The 27,526-nt window shown below is 46.1% G+C and overlaps 1 protein-coding gene across 2 annotated transcripts; it reads left to right on the plus strand.

Annotated features, from left to right (window-relative positions):
• Positions 1-5,450: 5,450 nt before the first annotated feature.
• RAB13 (RAB13, member RAS oncogene family) lies at positions 5,451-27,403 on the plus strand. Of its 2 annotated transcripts, none has more exons than XM_030187691.1 (8): positions 5,451-5,649; positions 17,312-17,372; positions 17,756-17,816; positions 21,605-21,682; positions 22,529-22,618; positions 22,852-22,917; positions 24,093-24,140; positions 25,618-27,403. In XM_030187691.1, the coding sequence occupies exons 1-8, from the start codon at positions 5,526-5,528 to the stop codon at positions 25,690-25,692; spliced, it is 603 nt and encodes a 200-aa protein (XP_030043551.1). In that variant the 5' UTR covers positions 5,451-5,525; the 3' UTR covers positions 25,693-27,403. The 2 variants fall into 2 exon arrangements, with proteins under 2 accessions (XP_030043551.1, XP_030043552.1); XM_030187692.1 differs by having other exon boundaries at positions 25,621-27,403.
• Positions 27,404-27,526: the final 123 nt, after the last annotated feature.

A 27,526-nucleotide genomic window follows, 5' to 3' on the forward strand; every position in this document is an offset into this window, starting at 1 on the left:
TTCTTTTTTTTTTCCTTTTTGGAACACTTCACATTGTGATGTCAGGGATAATCACTGCAAATATTTTTTCCTGTTTAAATATTTTGCTTTTTGTTATTAATATTTTTAGAATTGTGATTCCTTTTCCTAATCAAGCGATTAGCTTGTATATTTTCTTGTAACATTTCCAAAATACAAATTAAGAAAAAGAAAGTAAGTCGTTAAATTGCGGGGGGATTGTGAAAAATTACAAGCGGACCTTACAAGACTGGGAGACTGGGCGTCTAAATGACAGATGACATTTAATGAGAGCAAGTGCAAAGTGATGCATGTGGGAAAGAGCAACCCGAATTATAGCTACGTCATGCAAGGTTCCATGTTAGGAGTCACGGACCAAGAAAGGGATCTAGGTGTTGTCGTTGATGATACATTGAAACTTTCTGCTCAGTGTGCTGCTGCGGCTAAGAAAGCAAATAGAATGTTAGGTATTATTAGGAAAGGAATGGAAAACAAAAATGAGGATGTTAAAATGCCTTTGTATTGCTCCATGGTGCAACCGCATCTCAAATATTGGGTTCAATTCTGGTCCCTGCATCTCAAAAAAGATATAGTGGCATTAGAAAAGGTGCAGAGAAGGGCGACGAAAATGATAAAGGGGATGGGACGAGGAAAGGCTAAAGCGGCTAGGGCTCTTCAGCTTGGAGAAAAGGCGGCTGAGGGGAGACATGATAGAGGTCTATAAAATAATGAGGAGTAGAACGGGTAGATGTGAAGCGTCTGTTCACACTTTCCAAAAATCTAGGACTAGGGGGCATGCCATTAAGCTACAATGTAGTAAGTTTAAAACGAATCTGAGAAAATTTTTCTTCATTCAACGTGTAATTAAACTCTGGAATTTGTTGCCAGAGAATGTGGTAAAGGCGGTTAGCTTAGCGGAGTTTAAAAAAGGTTTGGGCGGCTTCCTAAAGGAAAAGTCCATAGACCGTTATTAAATGAACTTGAGGAAAATCCACTATTTCTGGGATAAGCAGTATAAAATGTTTTTGTACATTTTTGGGAACTTGCCAGGTATTTGTGACCTGGATTGGCCACTGATGGAAACAGGATGCTGGGCTCGATGGACCTTTGGTCTGTCTCAGTATGGCAACACTTATGTACTTATATAAGTGCTCATGACACTGTCCATGAGGTACATGTGTAAAAACCACAAGATTAGCCTTGCTTTTTACACAGAGATGTAGTTTGTTGTTTATTTTTTTTGGGGGGGGGGGGAGGGGAGACAGTTCACACTAGTGATATTCATGCTGCTTTCTAAAATACATTCATTTATGCAGTTACAACTTTTAAGCACTACTAGGAATAGTTTGGAAATTCTATGTTGAAAACATTCTATTATGCAACCCCTGCAGTAAAGTTATCCTGCATCTTTGGGCTGGGGAGGACTTCCTGGCTCAGGGTCCCTCCTGTTTCTAACTTTAACCTCTAAATATAAATAAAGTTATCTGAATTTACACCAGTTTATAAACAGAGGATACCACTAACCCAAATAATTACAGAAGGATATGTGTCATTGATAACATTAGCAAACTTCTGTACTTTACTCAGCAAATTAATATTTACAATTCCTAATTTAAGGGCAGATAAAGACCATATGGCCTATCCAGACTGCCCGTCCAAGCCATCTGCTCTCCCTGTCACTCCCTTAAAAGTCCTAGTCCTGAGCTCTTTTCCATTCAGATACTGTTTTCATCTCCACCACTTCCACTGGGAGGCCATTCCACGAATTCACCGCCCTTTCCGTGAATAAGTATTTCCTCAGGTTACTTCTGAACAGCAAGCCATATTGGGTTCCTTACAAAGTACCAAACCACCAACTACATCTATACCTGACAGACACTGATCAGCAAACAAATAAAATATATGCCCTTAGGGACAAGATTTACAAAAGCATTTGATTCTATGTGGTACCCTGGCCTTAAACTACTGCAAAATGGAATGGGAGGGAAGGAGGAAACCTATAATATATTTAAATCAATAGGAACATAAGAGAAGCCATATTGGGTCAGACCAATGGTCCATCTAGCCCAGTATCCTGTTTCCGACAGTGGCCAGCCAGGTCACAAGTACCTGGCAGAAACCCAAATCGTGGCAACACTCCATACTACAAATCCCAGGGCAAGCAGTTGCTTCCCTATGTCTGTCTCAAGAGCAGACTATGCACTTTTCCTCCAGGATCTTGTGCAAACTTTTTAAAAACCCAGATATGCTAACCGCAGTTACCACATCCTCCAGCAAAGAGTTCCAGAGCTTAACTATTTGTTGAGTGAAAAACTATTTCCTATTTGTTTTTAAAGTATTTCCATGTAACTTCCTCGAGTTTCCTAGTCTTTGTACTTTTGGAACGAGTACAAAATTGATTCGCTTCTACTCGTTCTACACCACTCAGGATTTTGTAGACCTCAATCGTATCTCCCCTCATCAGTCTATTTTCCAAGCTGAAGAGCCCTAACCTCTTTAGCCTTTCCCAGTGGCGTTCCGACGCTGGCTGACACCCGGGGCGGATTGCCGATGCACCCCCCTCCCGGGTGCAGCGTGACCTCCCCCCGATGAAATGACACCTCTTCCCCCCCCCCCGGGTGCACGCCACTGGGTGGGGGGGTGCCGTAGCGCTCCTGTTGCCCTGTCTCCGAGTTCGCAATTCGCATGTGTTCACTGCTCCCTCTGAGTCTGCCCCGGAACAGGAAGTAACCTGTTCTGGGGCAGACTCAGAGGGAGCAGTGAACACATGCGAATTGCGAACTCGGAGACAGGGCAACAGGCGCGCGCCATGGCACCCCCTCCCCTTGGTACGCCACTGGCCTTTCCTCATATGAGAGGAGTTGCATCCCCTTTATCATTTTGGTCGCTCTACTTTGAACCTTTTCTAATACGGCGACCAGAACTGAACACAATACTCAAGGTGCAGATGAACCATGGAGTGATACAAAGGCATATTATAGTATTTTCGTTCTTATTCACCATCTCTTTCCTAATAATTCCTAGCATCCTGTTTGCTTTTTTTTTTTGGCCACTGCCACACACCGAGCAGAAGATTTCAGCATATTATCTACAATGACACCTAGATCTTTTTTCTTGAGTGCTGATCCCCAAGGTGGACCCTAGTATCAGGTAACTATGATTCGGATTATTCTTTCCAATGTGCATCACCTTGCATTTGTCCACATTAAATATCATCTGCCATTTGGATGCCCAGTCTTCCAATTTCCTAAGGTCTTCTTGCAATATTTCACAGTTCGCACGTGTTTTAACAACCTTGAATAGTTTTGTGTCATCTGCAAATGTAATCAGTTCATTTGTCATTCCGATTTCCATGTCATTTATAAATATGTTAAATAGCACCGGTCCCAGTACTGATCCCTGTGGCACTCCACTGTTTACCCTCCTCCATTGAGAGAAATGACCCTATCCTCATCCATCAGCTGTAAGACGTAGACAGAGAAATAGGGGTGAGGCAGGGATGTAGCCTGAGCCCCAACCCTCTTCAATATCTATCTCATTGATCTCCCACCATACTGGAGAGATCCTGAGCCTCAGGAACAAAACTGAGTCAGAAATCAATGTTTGTTGTAAGCAAATGATCTGGTCATTCAGTCCCCTACCTCAGAAGATTTACAAGAGAACTGCTGCAAATCCTGAGCCCAATGAGTAAAACTGGGAAAAGCAACATAGTACATGCTAGCAGATAAACACCTGGTCGGTCTATCTAGTAGCCCAACAAGGTAGCCAGAGTTGTATCTGGCACTCTGCCTAGGTTCCACTTCCTCATGCTTTATCTATTCCTAACAATTCTGGACAGGCCATAGTGGTCTGCCTGGCACTGATCCTGTGGGAAGTCCACTGCAGCCTTTATCCTGATCTGTCTGTCATTTACAAGACCCAGACCATAGAAGTCTGCCCAGCATGGGTCTTACTTCCCAACCTCTGGAGCTGCAGTCAAAGCTCATTCCAGCTGTGAGGTCATTTAAGTTTTGTTTTAATTTGATTCCATCCTCTGTGTTTATCCCACACATTCTTGAATTCTGTCTTCACAACTTCCTTGGGTGGGCATTGCAGGCATCCACCGCCCAGTTTCATTGCAAAAGTATTTCCTGATGTTACTCCTAAATTTTCCCCCTGCAACTTAACTCATGAGAAAATATCAACCCAGAGAAAATCAAAGAATTAAGAGGACAAACTCTTTATAACCCAGGGGAAATAGAAACAGAAATCCATTTCCTCATGTCATGTGCAACATTTAAAGAGACAGAAGAGGTAGATTTCCCAAAGCTAAGACAGAAAATCAAAGAATGAGCAGGAAACACTTTGTATAATCCTTGGGTGGAAAGAAAAGAAAAAGCAGCTATAACAGCAACATACATTGTGTCCTGCCACTAGCCAAGAAATGTGACCTGAGCACAGACAGTACAAAAAGAACCAGAACCTGGGAATTGTTCTTGTTATTAACACATTGTCCTGTCAATAAAGCTACCTGAGTCTGAAGGTAAAACAGACACTCCTCTCCCTGACTGGGGGGCAGTCTCTGTGCATAGGGTCAGTCCCTCTCCCTGGCTGGGGGACGGGTGTCTCTGCATAGGGTCAGTCCCTCTTCTGTCTCTGTGCACAGGGTCAGTCTCTCCTTAGCTGGGGGACAGTCTCTGTGCACAGGGTCAGTCCCTCTCCCTGGCTGGGGGACGGGTGTCTCTGCATAGGGTCAGTCCCTCTTCTGTCTCTGTGCACAGGGTCAGTCTCTCCTTAGCTGGGGAACAGTCTCTGTGCACAGGGTCAGTCTCTCTCCCTGACTGGGGGACGGTGTCTCTGTATAGGGTAAGTCTCTCCTTAGCTGGGGGACAGACAGTCTCTGTACAGGATCAGTCCCTCTCCATAACTGGGGGGACAGTCTCTGTGAACAGGGTCAGTCCCTCTCCCTGGCTGGGGGACAGTCTCTCCTCTCCCTAACTGGGGGACAGTCTCTGTACACAGGGTCAGTCTCTCCTCTCCTTAGCTGGGGGACAGTCTCTGTATAGGGTTAGTCTCTCCTTAACTGGGGGACAGACAGTCTCTGTACAGGATCAGTCCCTGTCCCTGGCTGGGGGACAGTCTCTGTGCAAAGGGTCAGTCCCTCTTCTGTCTCTCTGCACAGGATCAGTCCCTCTCCCTAACTGGGGGACAGTCTGTACACAGGATCAGGCCCTCTCTTGACTGGGGGACAGTCTCTCCTCTCCTTAGATTGGGGACAGTCTCTGCAGAGGATCAGTCCCTCTCCGTAACTGGGGGACGGTGTCTCTGTATAGGGTTAGTCTCTCCTTAGCTGGGGGACAGTCTCTGTGCACAGGATCAGCAGTCCCTCCCTCTCCTTCCCAGGGGGAGGGCTTCCTTTGCTCCTAGGGAGGGAGGAGTTCCTCATTCCAGTGGTGCAGGGAGGGAGTGTGGGAGGCAGGGGAGGGAGGAGCTGCTGAAAGTTTTCTGAAAAGGAGAAAGGAAGAAAAAAAGAAGGATCCTGGGGTAAAATGGCGAAAGCTTATGATCATCTGTTCAAAGTTCTTCTAATTGGAGACAGCGGGGTGGGGAAGACCTGTCTCATCATCCGCTTTGCAGAGGACAACTTCAACAGTACCTACATCTCCACCATCGGTGAGTGAAATCTGCCCCCCTCCCCTCCCCCACTTCACCCCTCCAGCTGCAGCTTCACATCAGCCACTACTCATTCCACATGTGCTTCTGCTTAGATTGTGACCCTACTACAGGGTCTGAAGGTGACTCACCTTGAGCTACTGCTGAAAAGGACCAAATCCCTTCTCTTCAGCTGTACCTCCATCTCCACCACCGTGCAAGTGAGGCTCAGCCCGACCCAAATCTACTGTTGTTCAGCATTACACAATCTCTGCCCTCAGTGAGTGACCCCAGTTCAGATCTACTGAAATCCCCCTATTGTTCTTTTGCAAGACACTGATTTTCCTCTGCAGTTTTGCATCCTGCCAGGAGTCCCTCCATCCAATACTGTCTTTATTTTGATACAAGATCTATGAACTGCCCAGGACTGTACCAAGCTGTGCAATTCACCTCATCCACTTTGCCACTGCCAGTGAGGGGAGCCAGTGAGCTGCTGCATCATTTGCACAGCCTTTGACACAGAGCTGAACCATCCAGACAAAGCCTCCCAGAGAGAGCTTCAGGTTCCTCCTTGCTCTGCAATTCCTGGTATATAACAGTTGAATAGAACCGGAAAAAGTTGATTTGATAGACCACCTTTTGTGATTACAATCAAAGTGGTTTACGTATTATACACAGGTACTTATTTGTACCTGGGGCAACAGAGGGTCAAGTGACTTGCCCAGAGTCACAAGGAGCTGCAGTGGCCACTGCACCAACCATTAGGCCACAGGGTCAGGTAGCAATTGTACCTGCAGTGGCCTTGTTTGGGGTTGTTCCTGCTGCTCTGTGCTAGTGATACCCCTCTACGCTTTGTTTAAAGGGTAAAATACAATTAAGTTTGCTTTGATTCTATTCTTTTGCTACATAGGGATCCTCAGTGCCTTTTGGAAGTTTGACACTGTTTTTGTTGTCAGCTCTTCCACAGGAGGGCATTCCAGGCACCTGCCACCCTTTCCATGAAAAAGTATTTCCTGATGTTGCTTTTAAATTTACCTCCTTGGAGCTTAATTTCATTTTTCTCTAGTTGAGTCACTTCCCTTCTCTAGAAAAGATTTGTTTGAATATTAATACTGTGGTGAGGAATCGAGGGTAGGAGAAATGAAAGCTGCCCAGCAGGTCAGAAAAAGGGGTACAGTGAAAGGACCCCTGAAGAACTCGGGAGAGAAGTCGCCAAAGTATCTCCCAGACAATAGGCCACTCCTTGAAATAGGAAGGGAACCAACCACTCTAAAGGAGGCGGAGAAGCTCCAGTTCCCTTGGCGCCATATAAAACTGCCTTCATGGACCAGGGGTGTACTGGCAATGACCGAGGACACTCAGCCGGAATCTGTGGAACTGGAAACTCTCTCATCCACCTAGATGGGAATGATGGAGCGATGGAGGAACAGATTAAGGCAAGACCCCAGATGAACATTTCCTTATACACAGCCATTGAGGGTGGAGACCTTGGTTATGTTGTTTCACCCTGAGTGGACCAATAGAAAGAAATAAGGACCAGCAGTGGACTTGAACTAATGTTTCATGTATGTTTGTGGTGGAGTCTTTCACTTTGTCCCTTGAGGCTGTAGTGTTTGGTGCACATGACAATACTTATCAAGTATTTGACATCTGTATCATATTCCTCCTTTTCTCTAGGTTGTCTTTAGGTCGCTTACGTGCTATATTATAATAAAATAACACATCATTTTATATTAAAAAATAACATTTTATGGTACAAACCCCATACCACTTTTCTTGCCTTCCTCCTAAATGCGTTGTCTTTTTATATCCTAAGCAAGAAACGGCCTTCAAAGCTGACACAATAATTCAAGTGGGGCATCAACACCTCCTTCTTCTGGTTATGCCTCTCTCTATCCTTCTGGCTTTGGCCACCACTTTGTCACATTGTTTCACCATCTTGAGATCCTCAGATACTATCACCCCAAAGTCCCTCTCCTGGTCCGTGTACATCGGCTTCTTGTCTCCCTATCACATACCCCCACCTTTGGATTTCTGCACCCCAAGTGCACCACTCTACAGTACTTTACATTAAATCATTTTTTATACACACCTACTCATGTTGTCCATTCCCTCCATGATGCCTACTCTGTTGCAAATCTTTGTGACATCTGCACAAAGGCAAACGTTTCTCTCTAACCCTTTGGCGATGTTGCTGTCAAAGTTATTGAATAGAATTGGTCCCAGGTCAACCGTTGAGGCACTCCATTATCATCTCTTTCTTCCAAGTGATTTCCATTGACCACCACTCTTTGTCATCTGTCATTCAATCAGTTCGTAAGACCAATTCACCACCTTTGGTCTTAATTTCAGCCTGCTCAGTTTATTTACGATAGGGGCAGACTGACAGGGATCTGGTCCCCTGAACAATAAAAGGATCCTGGTCCCCTCTCCCCTGGTCCCTTGTTCCTCCTCCTCCATCGCTGGGTGCCAGATCCAACATCTTTCTCCCGCCTCTTCATGCACCATCTCTGCCCCCTCTCTCCCCCTTCCTCAGGTCCAATATCTCTCCCCCCTCCCAAGCCCAACATCTCCTCTTCTCTCCTCTCTGTCACTGGATCTGGCTCTCTGCCCTTACATTTATCTCAAAAGTCCCTTTCTTCATACAGGGCCCTCTTGGCGCTGATCAGAACCTCTCTGCTGTGACCCACACTTGCGGAAGCAGGAAGTTACACCAGAAAGGAGCAGGTTGTGGCAGAGAGAAGGTTCCGGGCAGTAGCAAATGCAGGGGCCCTGTTTGGAGACAGGGACTTTTGAGGTAAATGGGGGGGGGGGGGGAGTGGGGGAATGCCAGACCCAGGGACAGAGGGGAGAGAGATTTCAGACGTGGGGAGGAGGTACCGGGTCCTCCAACTGCACTGAGGCCCTCTGTCACTGCCCGGTTGCCTGAATGGTCAGGTCCACCCCTGATTCATGAGCTTCCTCTGAGGAACCATATAAAAGGCTTTGCTGAAATCTAAGTAGACCACATCCAGCGCATGCCCTTGATCTAGTTCTCTGCTCACCCAGTCAATCAGATTTGTGAGACAACATAGTTTTGCCAAAGAAACATCTTGCAACCCACTGGATTCTAGAAGGTTTACTATTCATTTCCATTATTCTCCAGCTAGTGAGGTGAGGCTAAGTAGCTTGGAGTTCACCACATTTTTGAAGAGGGCCAACATTCTCTTTCATCCAATCCCATTTCTAAGGATTTATTAAATCTTTAAGAGGACCCGCCAGAACCTCTTGGAGCGCCTTCAACGTCCATCCAACCCCATTGGCTTTATCCACTTTCAGTTTTTCAAGTTGTTCATGAAAACCTTCTTCAATGAATGAAGTGATATGTTCTGCATTCCCACATGTGCCTTCGTCAATGACTGTGGTCCTTCTCTAGAAGTATTTCTTCAGCGTGGGAACCTCATTCACATTTTGTGGAGAGAATGAGGCTTCAGATTAATCGCTGAGTGCATAGGAGCCAGCAGACTGGGGATGCTAAGCTTAACATACGTGGATGCTCCGTAGTCACAGGAAATCGGGGGGGGGGGGGAAGCTCAAGCACCCACAGAGCTGGTCCCATGACAGTGCTTGATACAGATTTAAAAACTTAGCCAGTAGAAAGAGAATTGATGTTATTTATTTATTTATAGAGGGCCAAATTGTCTTCTATGCTGTTACAATGCAACCAATTAACTGCGAAAGTACAGTCAAAGAAACATTCCCATTACTATTGATTTGAGGAGAAGCAGCTTTTCAATGCTGCTTTGAACTTGGAGTTGAACAGGATAATGACTTGAAGCTTGATTCTCGGAACATTTTGTCTCTCATAACCCTAAGTGATAGTTCAGGTTCTGATGATGGTCCAATGTTACTGGGAACCAATAGGTTCTTGCAATATTCTTTGCATTATTTCTGCGTTTTTCAGTGACCCTTGTCCAGGGCTTCTTACAGACATTGACGATGCCCAGCAGAATGGTGAACTTTGGAGGATGGGTCACCTGGACTGAAGCCTAACTTGGGGTGGGGGAGGGGGTGGGAATTGCAGATGTTGCAGGGCCCTGGATACCTTTGGTAACACTGGAAGTGGGACAGATCTGGAAGCCAGGGAGGAGGGCAGCCAAGCTTACTCACTGCCCTTTTTTTCTAGCTTCTGGGGTTAAACTTTTATGTTTTAATCTCATAGTTTTTCTTCGTGTCACCAATTAAAAATAATTCTAAATCTCACCCTTCCCCCCTCTCCATACTGGAGCTGATTCAAGACATTAACTTTACTAAAGTTTCCCAATGTTTTTTTTCCTGCTGCTAAAAATAACTACAAGCCCCCTCCCCCCCCCCCCCCCCCCCCCCGGATCAGACGGAGGGAGAGATGGAGAAAGCAGGCCAGAGCTCTGTACAGTGCGTGAATGTTGTTATTCATAAGAGGAGCAGTCCTGGCCAACAAGTTACTCCTGCCGGTAAACTGTCAACAGAGCACGAAACGAGTTCAGGCTTCGAGGCAGGTAGGAACAGTCTGTGGATGCAGGAAATAAAACTACCACCCCACTGTTTCCTAGTAAACAAGTGACAGTATAAGAGAAATGTACTGTTCCCTTTGGTTTTTGTAAAATAATACTTTTAACAGCTTCAGATCAGATTAGTAGCAGGCCTGACCTTATTAGCCAGGACTGGGCATGACAGAGCTCCAGGGATTTCCTTCAGCTTCCATGATCGGTTCCATTGTGTTACTGGGCCCAGTACGAGGCATGTCCTTAATAGCCAGGACTGGGCATGACAGAGCTCCAGGGATTTCCTTCAGCTTCCATGATCGGTTCCATTGTGTTACTGGGTCCAGTACGAGGCATGTCCTTAATAGCCAGGACTGGGCATGACACAGCTCCAGGGATTTCCTTCAGCTTGCATGATCAGTTCCATTGTGTTACTGGGCCCAGTATGAGGCATGTCCTTAATAGCCAGGACTGGGCATGACAGAGCTCCAGGGATTTTGCTCCCATGAATGCTTCCATTGACCTACTGGGTCCAGTACGAGGCATGTCCTTAATAGCCAGGACTGGGCATGACAGAGCTCCAGGGATTTCCTTCAGCTTGCATGATCGGTTCCATTGAGCTACTAGGTTCAGTACGAGGCATGTCCTTAATAGCCAGGACTGGGCATGACACAGCTCCAGGGATTATCCTCCCATAAATGCTTCCATTGTGCTACTGGGTCCAGTACGAGGCATGTCCTTAATAGCCAGGACTGGGCAAGGCAGAGCTCCAGGGATTTCCTTCAGCTTGCATGATCGGTTCCATTGAGCTACTGGGTTCAGTATGAGGCATGTCCTTAATAGCCAGGACTGGGCATGACAGAGCTCCAGGAATTTTGCTCCCATGAATGCTTCCATTGAGCTACTGGGTCCAGTACGAGGCATGTCCTTAATAGCCAGGACTGGGCATGACAGAGCTCCAGGGATTTCCTTCAGCTTCCATGATCGGTTCCATTGTGTTACTGGGCCCAGTACGAGGCACGTCCTTAATAGCCAGGACTGGGCATGACACAGCTCCAGGGATTTTGCTCCCATGAATGCTTCCATTGTGCTAATGGGTCTGGTTCGAGGCTTGCTGGGTTTTCTTCTCATTTTCCCTGGCTTTGGGCTGCAGAGTTCTTGGCCACACATGTAACCTGTGGGATGTGTTAGGGGGTGAAAGGGAGAGTGGATGTCATGGAGACTGGGTTGAGCAGCTGGTCTTTCTATATTTCTGTGTTATAATGTAGGCATGACGGACACGTTTGCCATTACAGGGAAGTGTGTAAAGTTTAAAACCATTGCTAGAAAGGTGACACAATGTTCCAGGCAAAGGCAGAGCAAGGTGGGAAGCGGTGATGGAGGAGAAGGGCACAGATAAGAGTGACTTACCTAAGGAACAGAATTCACAAGGAGGGGGGTAGTGAAGGCAGTGACTTGAGTTGAGGGCTACATGGGCAGCAGTGGGAGATCTGCAGTGCACAGGTCACATAAAAGGAAGCAAGTGGGCAGGAATCAAAGAAAAGGGAAGAGGGGACTCATCTGATGGAGAACCGATCTTTGCTAGGTTTCTGTGGACATAGTTTTTGTAAGGGAGAGGAAGGGACAGTGGAAGTCACGGAAGGACTGACTGCATAGGCCATACGGTCTTTATCTGCCTTCATCCTTCTAGATTTCTGTGTTTGAAGACACATTTTCTGATTGATGTTATAGTATCATGGCAGTGCCTGCTAGTTTTTCTAACAATGCTACTTTTTAATGCCTCGGAAATAAAAGGGGTTTTAAGGCCTGCATTAGAATCCTGTGCGCTGAGGCTTCCTGACGTTACCAGGGCTTTTTTTGAGGGGGTACTTGGGGGTACTAAGTACCAGCACCGTTTCCATTGTCTGCTAAAATTGACCCATGGTCTCCAAGTTTTAATGAAAGAGCTCAGGCGCTCTACACACCAATTCTGCCTTATCATAGGTTCTGTTACTGGTTGCAGGGGGCCCTGGCTTTTGTGGGGAGGGTCCCCCAGTAATCGCCCCACCCCTGAAGGGTGATCTGGCATTTGAGTACCAGCACCTTTTCCATTGTCTGCTAAAATTGACCTATGGACCTCTAATGAAAGAGCTCAGGCTCTACACACCAATTCTGCCTTGTCATAGATTCTGTGACTGGTTGCAGGGGCCCTGGCTTTTGTGGGGTGGGTCTCTCAGTGATCACCCCACCCCTGAAGGGTCATCTGGCATTTGAGTACCAGCACCTTTTCCATTGTCTGCTAAAATTGACCCATGGACCTCTAATGAAAGGCTCTACACACCAATTCTGCCTTGTCATAGATTCTGTGACTGGTTGCAGGGGGCCTGGCTACTGTGGGGTGGGTCCCTCAGTGATCACCCCACCCCTGAAGGGTGACCTGGCATTTGAGTACCGGCACCATTTTTGCTAGAAAAAAATGCACTGGAAGTTACCCTTCCTGATTGGGGACAGTATTTCAGGGGATGCCTGGATATTCCTAAAGTTGCTGGTGGTGACTGGATGAGAGTTGGGAGGGGAGAGGTGTTTAAGTGTGAAAATTATCAGGTGATAGTCTGAGAAGGGAAGAACAGAGCAGGAGAGCTGCTGGGCTAAAAGGAGACTCAAGCTTCAGGTGTGACACACTGGCAAAAAGATCTGGCCTGTAGGTTTGACCTATTTACCCTCTTCTCAAGGAGGAACATTGCTTATCTGTTTCCTACAGGCCAATTTTTTTAAATTCTAAACTGATGCATAAAATCCATTACTCGGGGTCTCTCCCTGTCTTGTTTTCTGTTCCCTTATTCCATTAATATTGCCATACTGGGACAGACTGACGGTCCGTCATGCCCAGTATCCTAACTCTAACTGACCAATCCAAGTCACAAGTACCTGGCAAGATCCCAGAACTGTAAAACAGATTTTATGCTGCTTGTCCTAGAAATAAGAACAGGATTTTCCCAAGTCCATCTTAATAATGGTTTCTTGTAGAAAATGATCCAAACCTTTGTTAAACCCTGCTAAGCTAACCGCTTTTACCATATTCTCTGGCAACAAATTCCAGAGTTTAATTAAATGTTGGGTGAAGAAATATTTTCTCCAATTTGTTTTAAATTTACTACTTAATAGCTTCATTGTGTGCTCCCTAATCCTAGTTTATGAAGTCCCATCCCTTTCCCCTTTTCCTCTTTTCGGAAAGAGTAAACAAACGATTCACATCTACCTGTTCCACTCCACTCATTATTTTATAGACCTGTATCATATCTCCCCTCAGCTGTCTCTTCTCCAAGCTGAAGAGCCCTAGACGCCTCAGCCTTTCTTCATAGGGAAGTTGTCCCATCCCCTTTATCATTTTTATCACCCTTCTCTGTACCTTTTCTAATTCCACTGTATCTTTTATGAGATGTGGTGACCAGAACACAATATTCAAGGTGTGTTCACACCGTGGAGCGATACAAAGGCATTATAACGTCCTCATTTTTGTTTTCCATTCCTTTCCTAATAGTACCCAACATTCTATTTGCTTTCTTAGTCACAGCTGCACACTGAGCAGAAGGTTTCAACGTATCGTCAACGATGACGCCTAGATCCCTTTCCTGGTCGGTGACTCCTAATGTAGAACCTTGCATTGCGTAACTAGAGTTTTGGTTCTTCTTCCCTTCTATAGTGCTGAGATTGATGTAGTACAACCTTTGCTGGTCTCTTGTTAAGGAGGGTCTGTCTTTACCCTCACGGGGCCCTCTTGATGGAACACGCCACTTGACGTTCAGATTCTCCCTTAATACATATCTTCCCCCCCCCCCCCCCCCAAATGTTAATCGTAAGTTAATAATTGGACAGGTTACCATGTTGGTAGGAGGGGCAGAGCCAGCAACACACAGGATAGGCTGCCTGTTAAAGCTGGTATTTCTTACGAATTGGCGTGTTGGGTTTATAAACGTTTTGAAGGATCTTGCCCAGACTGTTTAACAAAATTGTTTACTTTTCCTGTGTCTCCCTTAATTTCCAGAGCGGGAAGTTCGTGTCTTCTCTGTTTTCCTTCTATATCTGGCATTAGATATAAAAACCATATCTTTTATATATCAAGCGGTTCAAACTTGGAATTCTTTTCTTTTAGTTCTTAAAGCCGTGACCTTTCATAAAAATCTGAAAACACATCTGTTTAAAGAAGTATATTGAGCTGAATTATTCTTTTTAAGTTTTATTAATTCTACATTTTGTAAATCCACTTTGAACCGACTTTGTCGGGAGTTGGCAGACTATGAATACTGGATCATCATCATGTCATGATTACGATTATTATCATTATGATTAGAGAGTTGTAAACCGCTTACTTTGCCTGTCTACGATCCGTTTGCAGTATATCAGATGGCTGGAAATATATAAAAATCATGCCAGTGATCTCTATTGCCTTATGGACGGAGTATGATGCTTTTCCTAATCGCTGATATCATCAAATTTTAAATAAACTTGGAAACTCGGTTACTCCCAATGTCTGACCAGTGTGTCAGGGCCTGACTGACAGAATGGCAGGGACACAAAGAAGCTTTACCTCAAGGACATCCCTCAGCTTTGCCAGTGGAGTCTCTTGTACTGCTCTGGGCTGGGGGGGGGGGGGGGGATTAATCTCCCCTCTAAACCAGCCCTGGTGGTCACAGTACAGGACTTCCATCTGTGCAAGCCCCTGGTAACCTCCTTTCTCATCAATGCAAGTTAGGGCAGTGAGGAGACATTGACGGAAGGTGAAAAGTCCAGAGCAGTAAAGAAATTTATTTCTGGGATCAGCAGACAGAAAAGTAACATTTTCAGGAAATGTGACAAGAAGTCTGGCACTCAAATTACACAGGAGCCGAACTGGCAGGGAAAAGGAAAAGAAAGCCCGCTCTGCTCCCCAACATGCCCTGCAGCACAATGGAAGCATTCATGAGAGCTGAAGGAAATCCCTGGAGCTCTGCCATGTCCGGTCCTGGCTATTAAGGACATGCCTTGTACTAGATCCATTAGCACAATGGAAACATTCGTGGGAGCTGAAGGAAATCCCTGGAGCTGTGTCATGCCCGGTCCTGGCTATTAAGGACATGCCCCGTACTAGATACATTAGCACGATGGAAACATTCGTGGGAGCTGAAGGAAATCCCTGGAGCTGTGTCATGCCCGGTCCTGGCTATTAAGGACATGCCCCGTACTAGATCCATTAGCACAATGGAAACATTCGTGGGAGCTGAAGGAAATCCCTGGAGCTCTGTCATGTCCAGCCCTTGCTATTAAGGACATGCCTGCTACTAATCTTATCTATGCATTAACTAGGAAACAGTGGGGTGGTAGCTTTACTTCCCTAATTACATGCTTATCTGTATGTCTGAAGCCTGTATCTCACCACCTGCCACATGGTAGCTTTCTGTTTGCTCATGGCAGTTTGGTGGGTGGTGGGGAGGGAGCTGGGGTTTTTTTTTCCACATCCTCCACCCACAGCTGACATGTGCCTACTGCAAACCACATGACATCAAATTGAACAGTTCCTGAATATGTGGGAACTGGAAGCTAAAACAATTTGCACATGTTGAAAAAGAGGCAGTAAAGTGAGGAAAAGACGTAGATGTGCAGGAAAGAAAGAAATGACATACATACCTCTAATATAAATAGCAAAGGGGACCTTGTGTGGATGGGAGGCAGTACTGAGACAAGTAAGGACAGGAAGCCTGAGCCCTGCAGGATCCCGACTGTCCCACTGCAGGACAAGTGTGGGCAGCTTTTAGACAACCCCACTTTTTATAATAGTAAACATAGTAGATGACGGCAGAAAAAGACCTGCACGGTCCATCCAGTCTGCCCAACAAGACAAACTCATATGTGCTAGTTTTTGTGTATATCTTACCTTGATTTGTAACTGTCATTTTCAGGGCACAGACCGTATAAGTCTGCCCAGCACTATCCCCGCCTCCCACCACCGGCTCTGGCACAGACCGTTTAAGTCTGCCCAGCACTATCCCCGCCTCCCACCACCGGCTCTTGCACAGACCGTATAAGTCTGCCCAGCACTATCCCTGCCTCCCACCACCGGCTCTGGCACAGACCGTTTAAGTCTGCCCAGCACTATCCCCGCCTCCCACCACCAGCTCTGGCACAGACCGTACAAGTCTGCCCAGCACTATCCCCGCCTCCCACCACCAGCTCTGGCACAGACCGTACAAGTCTGCCCAGCACTATCCCCGCCTCCCACCACCAGCTCTGGCACAGACCGTACAAGTCTGCCCAGCACTATCCCCGCCTCCCACCACCAGCTCTGGCACAGACCGTATAAGTCTGCCCAGCACTATCCCCGCCTCCCACCACCGGCTCTGGCCCAGACCGTATAAGTCTGCCCAGCACTATCCCCGCCTCCCACCACCGGCTCTGGCACAGACCGTTTAAGTCTGCCCAGCACTATCCCCGCCTCCCACCACCGGCTCTTGCACAGACCGTATAAGTCTGCCCAGCACTATCCCTGCCTCCCACCACCGGCTCTGGCACAGACCGTTTAAGTCTGCCCAGCACTATCCCCGCCTCCCACCACCAGCTCTGGCACAGACCGTATAAGTCTGCCCAGCACTATCCCTGCCTCCCACCACCGGCTCTGGCACAGACCGTATAAGTCTGCCCAGCACTATCTCCGCCTCCCACCACCAGCTCTGGCACAGACCGTTTAAGTCTGCCCAGCACTATCCCTGCCTCCCACCACCGGCTCTGGCACAGACCGTATAAGTCTGCCCAGCACTATCCCCGCCTCCCACCACCGGCTCTGGCACAGACCGTATAAGTCTGCCCAGCACTATCCCCGCCTCCCAACCACCAGCCCCGCCTCCCACCACCGGCTCTGGCATAGACCATATAAGTCTGCCCAGCACTATCCCCGCCTCCCAACCACCAGCCCCGCCTCCCACCACTGGTTCTGCCACCCAATCTCGGCTAAGCTCCTGAGGATCCATTTCTTCTGAACAGGATTCCTTTATGTTTATCCCATGCATGTTTGAATTCCTTTACCGTTTTCCTCTCCACCACTTCCCGTGGTGTGCTTATAACCAGCACTGTGGGATTGTAAACACTGCACTGTGTGCTTATAACTAGCACCATGGGATGTTTGGCAGTTTTTAGCATGGACTCATTTTTTTGCTTCTTTTATGTTGCAGGAATTGATTTCAAGATCCGAACGGTTGACATCGAGGGTAAAAAAATAAAACTGCAGGTCTGGTAAGTGGACGTCTCGTATAACTGATCATGCAAAGGGCCATCTACTGCCAGTTCTGAGAAGGTGAGCACTTTGTGGAACAGGAAGATAAAGATATAGTGCATCAGAGTGCTTCATAGATTATAATATTCCTACCTTCCTAAAGCAGCTGGAGTTTAAGTGAATTCTTGAGGGCCACAGAATGTGTGATGGGTAGAATAGAAGCAATGATGTTCCCCACACTGTTACTGATACCCCTCACTAGTATCTCACTGGTACTGGTCACTTCTAGCTCACTGGTACTGGTATCCCCAAACTGGCAGCTCACTGAACTCAGCATGCTGACTGGGTAAGTAACATCTTACTGTCTTTTTATGGACTTATAGCTCATGTTTGTCTTTTGCAGGGACACAGCAGGACAAGAGAGGTTTAAAACCATTACGACAGCCTATTACCGGGGAGCCATGGTACGCAGGTTACAGTGCATTTGTGGGAAGTGTATAGCAGAGGCATTTCTAGCCGTCTCCATGCTGAGCTCGCAAAGAACAGTGTTTGAAGTAGTGAGCTAGCTCAAAACAACTCAGTGTCTTTAAAAGAGACAGAAATGAATTATTATTGAAGTAAGGCACCGCAGAGATACGAAGAAAATAGAAAGCGGAGATAATCAAATTATTTTGATAAAACCCAGGGCAATTCTCCTGGAGATGGAGAAGAATTACTAGTGCACTGCCAACTAAAACTGATGTCAGAACCCGCATGCAGAGGAATGGTTGCACCTGAGGGGATTGTGGGAGGAGGAAAGGGGAAATGGGCAATATGAACCATAGACGAGAGGGGGAAGGGAGGGGACAGGGGGGATAGGGTTAAAAGGGAAAATGGGGCTGTTGGAATATGCTGAAATGTTGATATATTGGAAATGTAAAGGAGAACATATCTCCAAGTTGTGATTTGATTGGTTCTTTAATAAAAACAAAACTGATGTCAGAATTCTGTAGAGCAGAACAGAGAAGCAGAACGTGGTACCCAGCATGGAGCAGGTTAATGGGATAACTAAACAAGAAACTATGGAATGGCCTGAAAGAAGAGATGAACTGGAAGCTAGATTAGGAAGAGCCCTGACCCTGATACAGTGCTCAGATTTTGGCTCAAACATTTGCCTTCCCTCTAGCAAGACTTCACAAACAGCAAAAATGTAGTGTACAGCCAGCACAGCTAAGACCACCGTGATTAATAACCGGGAAAACACTTGTATCAAAAGGAGACTCAGCTTTCGACCCCATTAGAACGTGGATACAATGGAACAGAGCAGTAGCCGTAGCCAGAATGATACTGAGCTACAAAGAGAGCGGAATCGGATCAAATCCACTCAGTCATTAAAGAAGTGGAGAAAGGCCAACCAACATATCCAGGATGACCAAAAGAATGAAGGTGTTGATTCCGCTGTACAAGTTGTTGGCGAGGCCGTGTCTGACCGGATGGAAAAGAATTGAAGCAGTTCAGTGAAAACTATTACTACTTATCACTTCTATAGTGCTACAAGGCATACGCAGCACCGTACACCAAACAAAAGCTTACAATCTAAATAGGACAGGCAAAACAGACAGAACAATTAAGAGGTAAGGGAATTAAAGAGGTGGGGATAAAAGGGTACAGGGCAAGTGAGTAGTGGCTAGGAGTTAAAGAGGTGGGCTTTTAGCCTGGATTTGAAAACGGCCAAAGACGGGGCTAGACGTACAGGTTCGGGAAGTCTATTCCGGGCGTGAGGTGCAGCGAGATAAAAGGAACAGAGTCTGGAATTAGCAGTAGAGGAGAAGGGGACAGACGAGAGAGATTTATCCACAGAATGGAGTACCTGAGGGGGGGCTTAGGGAGAGACAAGAGTGGAGAGGTACTGGGGAGCGGCAGAGTGAATGCACTTATAGGTCAGTAAGAGAAGTTTGAATTGAATGCGGAAACGGATAGGGAGCCAGAGAAGTGACTTGAGGAGAGAGCTAATGTGAGCATAGCGACTCTGGCGGAAAATGAGTCGTGCAGCAGAGTTTTGGACTGATTGAAGAGGAGAGAGATGGCTAAGTGGGAGGCCAGTGAGAAGCACAAAATAGTGACAAAATAGTATGCGGTTTGTGTCTGACATATAAGAAGAGATTTCAAGAGTATATATCTAAATATAGTCTACAGGAGAGGAGAGAGAGGGGACATACGGTAAATGTTTAAATACTTCAAAGGTATTAATGAACAAACAAATCTTTTTCAAAGAAGCTGCACAGCGGCAACTTAAGCGCAACATCAGGGAAGACGTTTTCCATGGAAAGGGTAATGGATGCCTTGAATGCTGTCTCAGTGGAAGTGGTGGGGACAAAAAACAGTGACACAATTCAAAAAGGAGCGGGCAAAATATGGAGGATCCCTAAATAGAAAAACGATGCAGTCAAAGAAAACTTTAAATGACTTTCACACACACAGCTGCAGTTATAACGTTAAAGAAAGGCACAGAGTGTGTGTGTGTGTGGGGGGGGGGGGGGGTAACCTGCACAGAGCAGCCAAGGCTGACGTTAGGGGTAGGCAAACAAGGCAGTTGCCGTGGAGGGGGGGGGCCTAATTGTACCTGAAGTTGAAAGAGGGACAATCTGCAAACAATTTTTGGGGATCGCACTATGTCTAGCACCGGCCCTGAGAGTAGCAGATACAATTCTTGCTGGTTTACCAGACAGACTATATGGAACATACTGGTCTTTATTTGCCATGTTACTTGCTTACCTGTAGTTCACTACGGTTGAATTTAAGAAACATGGGCTAATGGAATACATCAAGTTCACTATCAAAATGTGGCAATCTATATTTCTTCTGAATTGTAAAGAAAGACAGTTTGTGATTCTTAATAGCAAGATCCAGCGAGGAATATTTCAGGGAGATTCCCTGTCACCACTCTTGTTCTGTCTGTCATTAAACCTATTCAGTATTTACTCATTGGGATATTTATATAGTTTTAATCCCAGAGGTGTCGGCCACCAGAGAACATCGTACCTACAATTTGTGGATGATTTAAAGCGGAATAGTTCCTGTGATCATTATTTGATGGAACAACTGCAAATAATGAATAACTTTCATGATGACATAGGGATGTCTTTTGTTCAAAGGTAACCTTCCTTAATGGAAAACTAAGGAAAACTGAAATCATCTCTCGGAAGACACTTGTATGAAAGAACTTCAGCAGTAAAATATACAATATTCAAAATGATTTAAGGGAGCAGGAGAGGCCAAATTAACCCATTTTGAGACATTATCCCCACTAAAATATCCCTATTTCCTGAAATGTCTATGTCTCTGAGGTTATAAAACAGATAAAGCCTCCATCTCGGACAGGACACAACAGAACTAGAAAAGGTTCAGAGAAGGGTGACAAAAATGAAAAAAGGGCTTAAACATCATCTCCCTTGTAAAGAAAGAATAAACGAGATAGGGCTCTTCAGCTTGCAGAGGAGATGAGTGAGGGGGGGGTATGACAGACGCTTATAAAATCATAAGTGGCGTAGAACAATTAAATAGGAGACAAGTGTATAATATTTCAAACACCACTAAAATGAGATAACATTCCATGAAATTAACAAGCACATTCAAAAAGGACATTATCTGAATTAAAGAAAGCACGAAATAAGCACAGAGGATGGGGGGGAGGGATTGTAGAGATTAGTAGTTGGTGTGGATGAACCTGTGGCATAACCACAGGGGGCCTGGGCCCCCCCAATTAGGATTCGGGCCCCCCAAGGTCTGCTGGTTTGGCTGGCAGGGGTCCCCAAGCCCTGCCAGCAGAACCTTTCCTACTGCGATATTCACCGCTGCCCTGCTTTCCCCTCGTTTTTAGTGAAAGTCGCCCATGTTCAATTTCACTGAAAATGAGCATGTGCACCAGCGCGGGAAAGCAGGGCAAGCGGTGCGATGGTGAAAGGTTCTGCTGGCAGGGCTTGGGGATCCCCGCCAGCCCAGGTACGTGGGGTTACGGCTGGGGTCGAGAGTGGCAGGGCAAAATGTACCCCCTCCCACATTGGGTTCATGCCCCCTCCCAAATCAAGGTCTGGTTATGCCTCTGAATGGACAGACTGATTAGGCCCTATGGTCTTTATCTGCTCTCAGTTTGGTATATTAAGTTAACAATAAACCTGAACTTGAAACTTGATGCTTCTATGTACAGAGGATCTCTGAGGGAGAAGAAAGGATTGTAGAGATTAGTACAGACCATGTGGTGTTGTTTTTTTAGGGTATTATCCTTGTGTATGACATCACAGATGAGAAATCTTATGAAAATATCCAGAACTGGATGAAAAGCATAAAAGAGGTGAGTGTACAGAGCAGTTCTGAGCATGAAGAAATATTACTCTGACTAGGGAGTTGAGAGTGAAACATGAGGAAAAAAACAACCACCATTTGTACTGTCCTGGTGAACCCAGCAAAGCAGTCGTGCATGTAACTGTACAGAATATTAGCTCTTTTGCTGGATAGTGGGAGCAGATACACACAAGCGGGGGCATTCACATGGGAGGGGCATGGGTGAGACGACTACTTACACAAGTAACTCACAGAATACTCTTACACACACCTGGTCTGTGGCTGCTTGTAACTGCCCCGATGCTGGCTTAAGCTCCCAGATCCCAGGCTTCCACCGTGTGGTATCAGGGCATCTAAAACTAGGCCCGCTGGTGACTGGGGTACCCTTCTCAAAGTACATAAGTACAAAAGCATCGCCATGCTGGGTGAGACCAAGAGTCCATCGAGCCCAGCACCCTGTCACCGACAGTGGCCAAAAGAACAAGCAATTTGTCCCGCCCATCCTAGAAATACTGTATTCCCTCGTCCATTCAATAACATTCTATGGCCTTTTCCTCCAGGAAGCCGTCCAACCCTTTTTTGAAGTCCGCTAAGTTAACCACCTTAACCACCTTTTCCGGCAGCAAATTCCAGAGTTTAACTACGCGTTGAGTGAAGAAAAATTTCCTTCGATTCGTTCTAAATTTACCACACTGCAGCTTCATCGCATGCCCCCTTGTCCTAGTATTTTTGGAAAGCGTAAACAGACGCTCCACATCAACCCGTTCCATTCCACCTCTATCATAGCTCCCCTCAGCCGCCTTTTCTCCAGTGTCTGCAGGATCTGACCCCTTGCTGTCTCCTTTATTCTCCACAGAATGCGTCAGCAGGAGTGGAAAGACTTCTGCTGGGAAACAAGTGCGATATCGAGAGCAAACGGAGGGTTCCCACGGAAAGAGCAGAGAAGGTTGGTGTATAATTAAGTAGAGGGCAGAGAATGTGAAACAGAAAAGGACAGAAGAGGTGCAGAGACGAGAGGACAGAAAGGATGGGGTGGGGAGGAGAGTAAAGAAAGTAAAAGATTGAGGTGAGGCAAGGGGATGGAAAAGAAGGGAACATGAGGCCAGGAAGTCTCTTCTTCCATGGAGGGAACAGTCCAATAATGGCACAAAACCTTCAGTGCGTCTTCTTTACTTTCAGCTAGCAAAGGAGTATGGAATGCGATTTTTTGAAACCAGCGCCAAGTCCAGTGTGAACGTAGAAGAGGTGAGAGCTCGAAAGACTGTATGTCGTCACTTTACCAGCCCACCAGAGCTTCCAGTGGGAACAAAAGAGGCTTCTGAGATCGTGCACATCCGTATGTCCCCCTAGGGGTGAGAGTGTACTGAGGACAACCAGCTCAACTTTCCCCAGATGCTCACTCTGCTCAGCTGAAGAAGTGGATTTTAGCTCACATTATTATTATTATTATTTTTTTTGGCGGGGCTCAATAAGAACATAAGAGTAGCCATACTGGGTCAGACCAATGGTCCATCTAACCCAATATCCTGTTTCCAACAGTGGCCAAGCCAGGTCACAAGTACCTGGCAGAAACCCAAATAGTAGCAACATTCCATGCTACCAATCCCAGGGCAAGCAGTGGCTTCCCCCATGTCTATCTCAATAACCGACTATGGACTTTTCCTCCAGGAACTTGCACAGACCTTTTTAAAACCCAGATACTACGCTAATCACTGTTACCACACCCTCTGGCAATGAGTTCTAGAGCTTAACTATTCATCAAGTGAAGAAATATTTCTTCCTCTTTGTTGTAAAAATATTACCATGTAACTTCCTCCACTTGAACCGGCCTTACAGCTTTGGCTGAGCTACAAAGGTGGGAAACGTAGACCTCGGTTACAGTCATGCTCTACATCAGCTGCACATTTGACCATGGCGTAGTCTAAGGTGGCCATTGTAGTTTGGGAGTTGACCATGGGGGTTAGGGAGCAACCTTTGCCTATTGGTTATATAGTGCCACCTAGTGGAGAGGGGTATTTGGTACTACAGTATTACTCATCTGCCTATACCTACAACTGGCATCTCACCCCCCCCCTCCCCCGCACAGATAATATGTCTTATGCTGCTGCAGGTACTGGCTGTGTTTCTGCAAGTCCTCAGTCTGTGTGGAGACAAGGGGTGGGAAGGCAGAGGGAGCTTGAGTGGCGGGTACATGACAGATGTTTCACAATGCTACCTTGCTGTTCACAGTGAGGATTGACATTAACATGACTCTTCCTGATAATTATTAGTCTTGTGTGTATAGGGTTATCATGTATGATAAGCTGAAATGTCTCTCACATTGTGTTGTTCCTGTCTGCCAAGATATGCATCAAAGTACAAAACATAATAACCTCACCCTGCTCCCCCCCATCCCCGCCTTTCTTCTTTTCTCTTTCCAGGCTTTCAATGCACTGGCTCGTGATATTTTACTAAAGACATCGAAGAGAGTGAGTACTGTAGAGAGTCAGATGGGTTTTGTGGTGTAAGGGAAGTGTGGAGATGGAATGATGAAGCAGTCAACGAAGGGCTGGGAATGAAGAGATGTCAGATTCTGGGATATAAGGGGGAAAGGGATGATGGGGTGGTTATTGAGGAACTGGGAATGAAGAATTCTTGATTCTGGGGTGTAAGGGGAGAAGGGATGATGGATCGACCACTGAAATACTGGAAGTGAAGAGATTTTGAATGGATTGCAGGATGCATGAGAATTGTTGACAAGAAATGGCTGAGCAGTCAGTGAGGGACTAAGACCGGAGAGATGTCTGATCCCTGGATGTAAGCAGAGCAGGAATGATGGAGCAGTCACTGAGGAACTGGGAGTGACGAGGTGTGGGGAGTTGTTCAGAAGGCATGATGGAGTGGTCAGTGAGGGATTGAGAGTGATGGTGAAATACTAGGAGTGAAATGATTGGGATAGATTTCAAGGTGTAAGGGAAATGTAGAGAAGGGATGACAAAGCAGTTGATGAGAGGCTGGAAGTGATGTCAGATTGAATTTTGAGGTGTAAAGGAAGTGTTGACATGGGATGATGGAAGAGTTACTGAGGAACTGGAAATAAAGAGATTTGGGTTGGATTTTGGGGTATAAGAGTTATCAATAGAAATCAAACAATAAAACATGGAAAAGAAAATAAGATGATACCTTTTTTATTGGACATAACTTAATACATTTCTTGATTAGCTTTCGAAGGTTGCCCTTCTTCGTCAGATCAGAAATAAGCAAATGAGGTAGCAGATAGTATATATGAGAGAAACATCAAAGCATTACTTTGACAGTATGACAGAGTGGGAGGGTGGAGGTATGCATGGGGACATCAAAGCATTTCATTGATATTCTAACAGAATGGGTGTTGGTAGGTGAGAGGAGGGTAATAAACAGAGAAAAAAACAGAGAAATACAGCTTTATGGTTTATAATGGGTTAGAAAACCCAGGTCCTTATTAAGTCCTGTTTGTTGGGTATCAAAATATTCAATCATTCTTATTTCAAAGGTCTTACGTTCCTGTATTGTTTTAAAATTACCTTTCAGTATTCTTACTGTGAAATCACTGGTGCAGTGGTATAAGAGGGTATAAGAGAAATGAGGGGATGACAGGGGCTGGGAGTGATGTCAATGGATGTGGGGTGTAAGGAAAGTGTTGAGAAGGGATGATGGAGCGATTGGTGAGAAACTGGGAGTGAAGAGGTGTGAGATGGATTTTGGAGTGTAGGAAACTGCTGGAGTGGCTGCTCAGGGGCCAGAAGTGAAGAGATTTTGAGAGTGTAAGGGATGTGTTGAAAGAAGTGTTGACATTTTGGGGGAAAGGTTGATGATGGGAGTAAAGAAGTGTTGGCTGGGGGTTTTGGGCTAGCACATCTGTTCTTGCTCTAATGCACACATTTCTGTCATGTTTCTCTCACTTTATTTCTCTTTGCTTCTGCCCAGCAGGGTCCCAACAGCAAGGGTCAGCTGAACCTGAAGAGTCCTGAGAAGAAAAGCAGTAAATGTTTGTTGGTCTGAGGCAGCAGCCCACAGACACTCATGATAGCTGAAAGTTGGGGGACTGGATGAAAGAGAGAGTCTTCCGTGCCACGTTTCTATTCCTTTCATACACTGCTGCTGCAGCTTCTCCCAGAAACATTGACCCTTCCATCCCTGTGCAGGTCGCAGGGTGATTGTGTTGGTCTGTATCCTGCAGCCTGCATAAAGAAACAAATTGTTTTTTCTGAGGCTTAGGCGGGATCACAAGAGACTGGGCTGCATCTGGGGTTTGGACATAATCCCATGAACACTCTCCTGTTCGTTCTGTGCACGGACCCAGCTTCGCTTTTCACAGAGAGTTAGAGCAGCTGCTGGCTGGGAGAATTTTTTCTTTCATAGTTCTGGATTTCTTTTTTTGTTGTTCATTATTAAAAGTAGAAAGGGACTGAGCACTAAAATGGGGAGCCACCAGAGAGCTCAGTATCGAATGCATCAGTGATAGCGTTACCTGCTAGCTATGAATGCGAAAGAGGCAGCTCGGGCTCTGCCCACAATAAAGCAGTATTCCTTGAGGACACCTACATTAACGTCTGGACCAGCTAATCCTGCTGTCAGTGGACTCAGCATCCCTCCTCTATCACACAAAAGCTCTTAAATCCCTGTCTGCAACTTAGCAAATTGAGGACAAATCCTGGGGGACAATTCACAGGGGGCTGGAAGGAAGGGGAACCCTAGAACAGCAGGGAAAGCCCTAGCTGCAGCTTAAATGTAGGAGGACTGCTGTGGGAAATAGGATGGCAGCCTGAGATACCACAGGACACCGTGGGCTTCTCCTTTCTGTAAGAAAAGAATGAGGGCCTGGATGTAAAGCTTGGACCAGACCTAGCCTGCAGCTACTTTGAATGGAAGGATCATGGCAGATGAGGGGCTTGGGACAAATAGTAAGGTTCATTTGTCTCTCTTCTTACTGTACTAGAAGTGGAAGAATTGCTTCCCAGTCTCTGCTTGACATGTTCAGGGTTATGTCAGGCTTGGGCAGTGAGAGATTCTGCTGGAAACAGAAACCAGGGAATCCAAGTTTAAGCCTTGCTTCTTTAGGGATTAGAATTCCTTCGGCAACATATTTCCTCTTCTCAAGAATTTTTGCATTGGGGGTTGACTAGATCCCCAAGTTTATCCACATCACTGACTCCACCCTATACCTCACATTCAGAACGTGCTGAGACCATAAACCAAATCCTGCCTGGAGCCTTAGAAGGTAGGATGCAGCAATGATGGAAAGGATATATGAACCATCATTAACAATGTGCTCTGTCCCTTACCCTCTCAGATAGGAATAATGACTGCAGAGGGAAGCGGTGACCGTAGGAGGGCTGTAAATACTGAGAGAATAACCCTCATGACAATGGGGAGAGGAAAATATTCAGACACTATGATCAATGACTAAGTAGCCAGACTGCCTCAGCTCCCTGGGTATTACCCTACCGATTCAGTGACTCAATTAATACCCCTGTCTCTGCCCCCTGTGTATTACCCTACAGCTACAGTGACTCCTTTAGTACCCCTCTCTCTGCTCCCCGGGTATCTAAGCTCTGTGTGTTACTCTACAGCAGTGGTTCTCAACCTTTTTTCAGTCAGGACACGTGATGGATGATGCTCGCGTACGTGACACACTGCATATCTGACCTTCATGGACCTTTGGTCTGATACAGAATGTCAGTTCTTATATATTAAATGTAAACATGTTCTGCATCCACTAAAACCCTGTCAGGCTTATTTTCGAAAGAGAAGGGCGCCCATCTTTCGACACAAATCGGAAGACGGGCGTCCTTCTCACAGGATCGCCCAAATCAGCATAATCGAAAGCCAATTT

Source organism: Microcaecilia unicolor, chromosome 14 (genome assembly GCF_901765095.1).
Source record: "Microcaecilia unicolor chromosome 14, aMicUni1.1, whole genome shotgun sequence".
In the NCBI taxonomy this organism is placed as follows: domain Eukaryota; kingdom Metazoa; phylum Chordata; class Amphibia; order Gymnophiona; family Siphonopidae; genus Microcaecilia; species Microcaecilia unicolor.

Coding starts and splice junctions, on each gene's coding strand:
- RAB13 (XM_030187691.1), top strand. CDS start 5,526: ATGGCGAAAGCTTATGATCATCTGTTCAAAGTTCTTCTAATTGGAGAC. Junction 17,373..17,755: donor AAAATAAAACTGCAGGTCTG/GTAAGTGGACGT, acceptor TGTCTTTTGCAG/GGACACAGCAGGACAAGAGA. Junction 24,141..25,617: donor TACTAAAGACATCGAAGAGA/GTGAGTACTGTA, acceptor GCTTCTGCCCAG/CAGGGTCCCAACAGCAAGGG.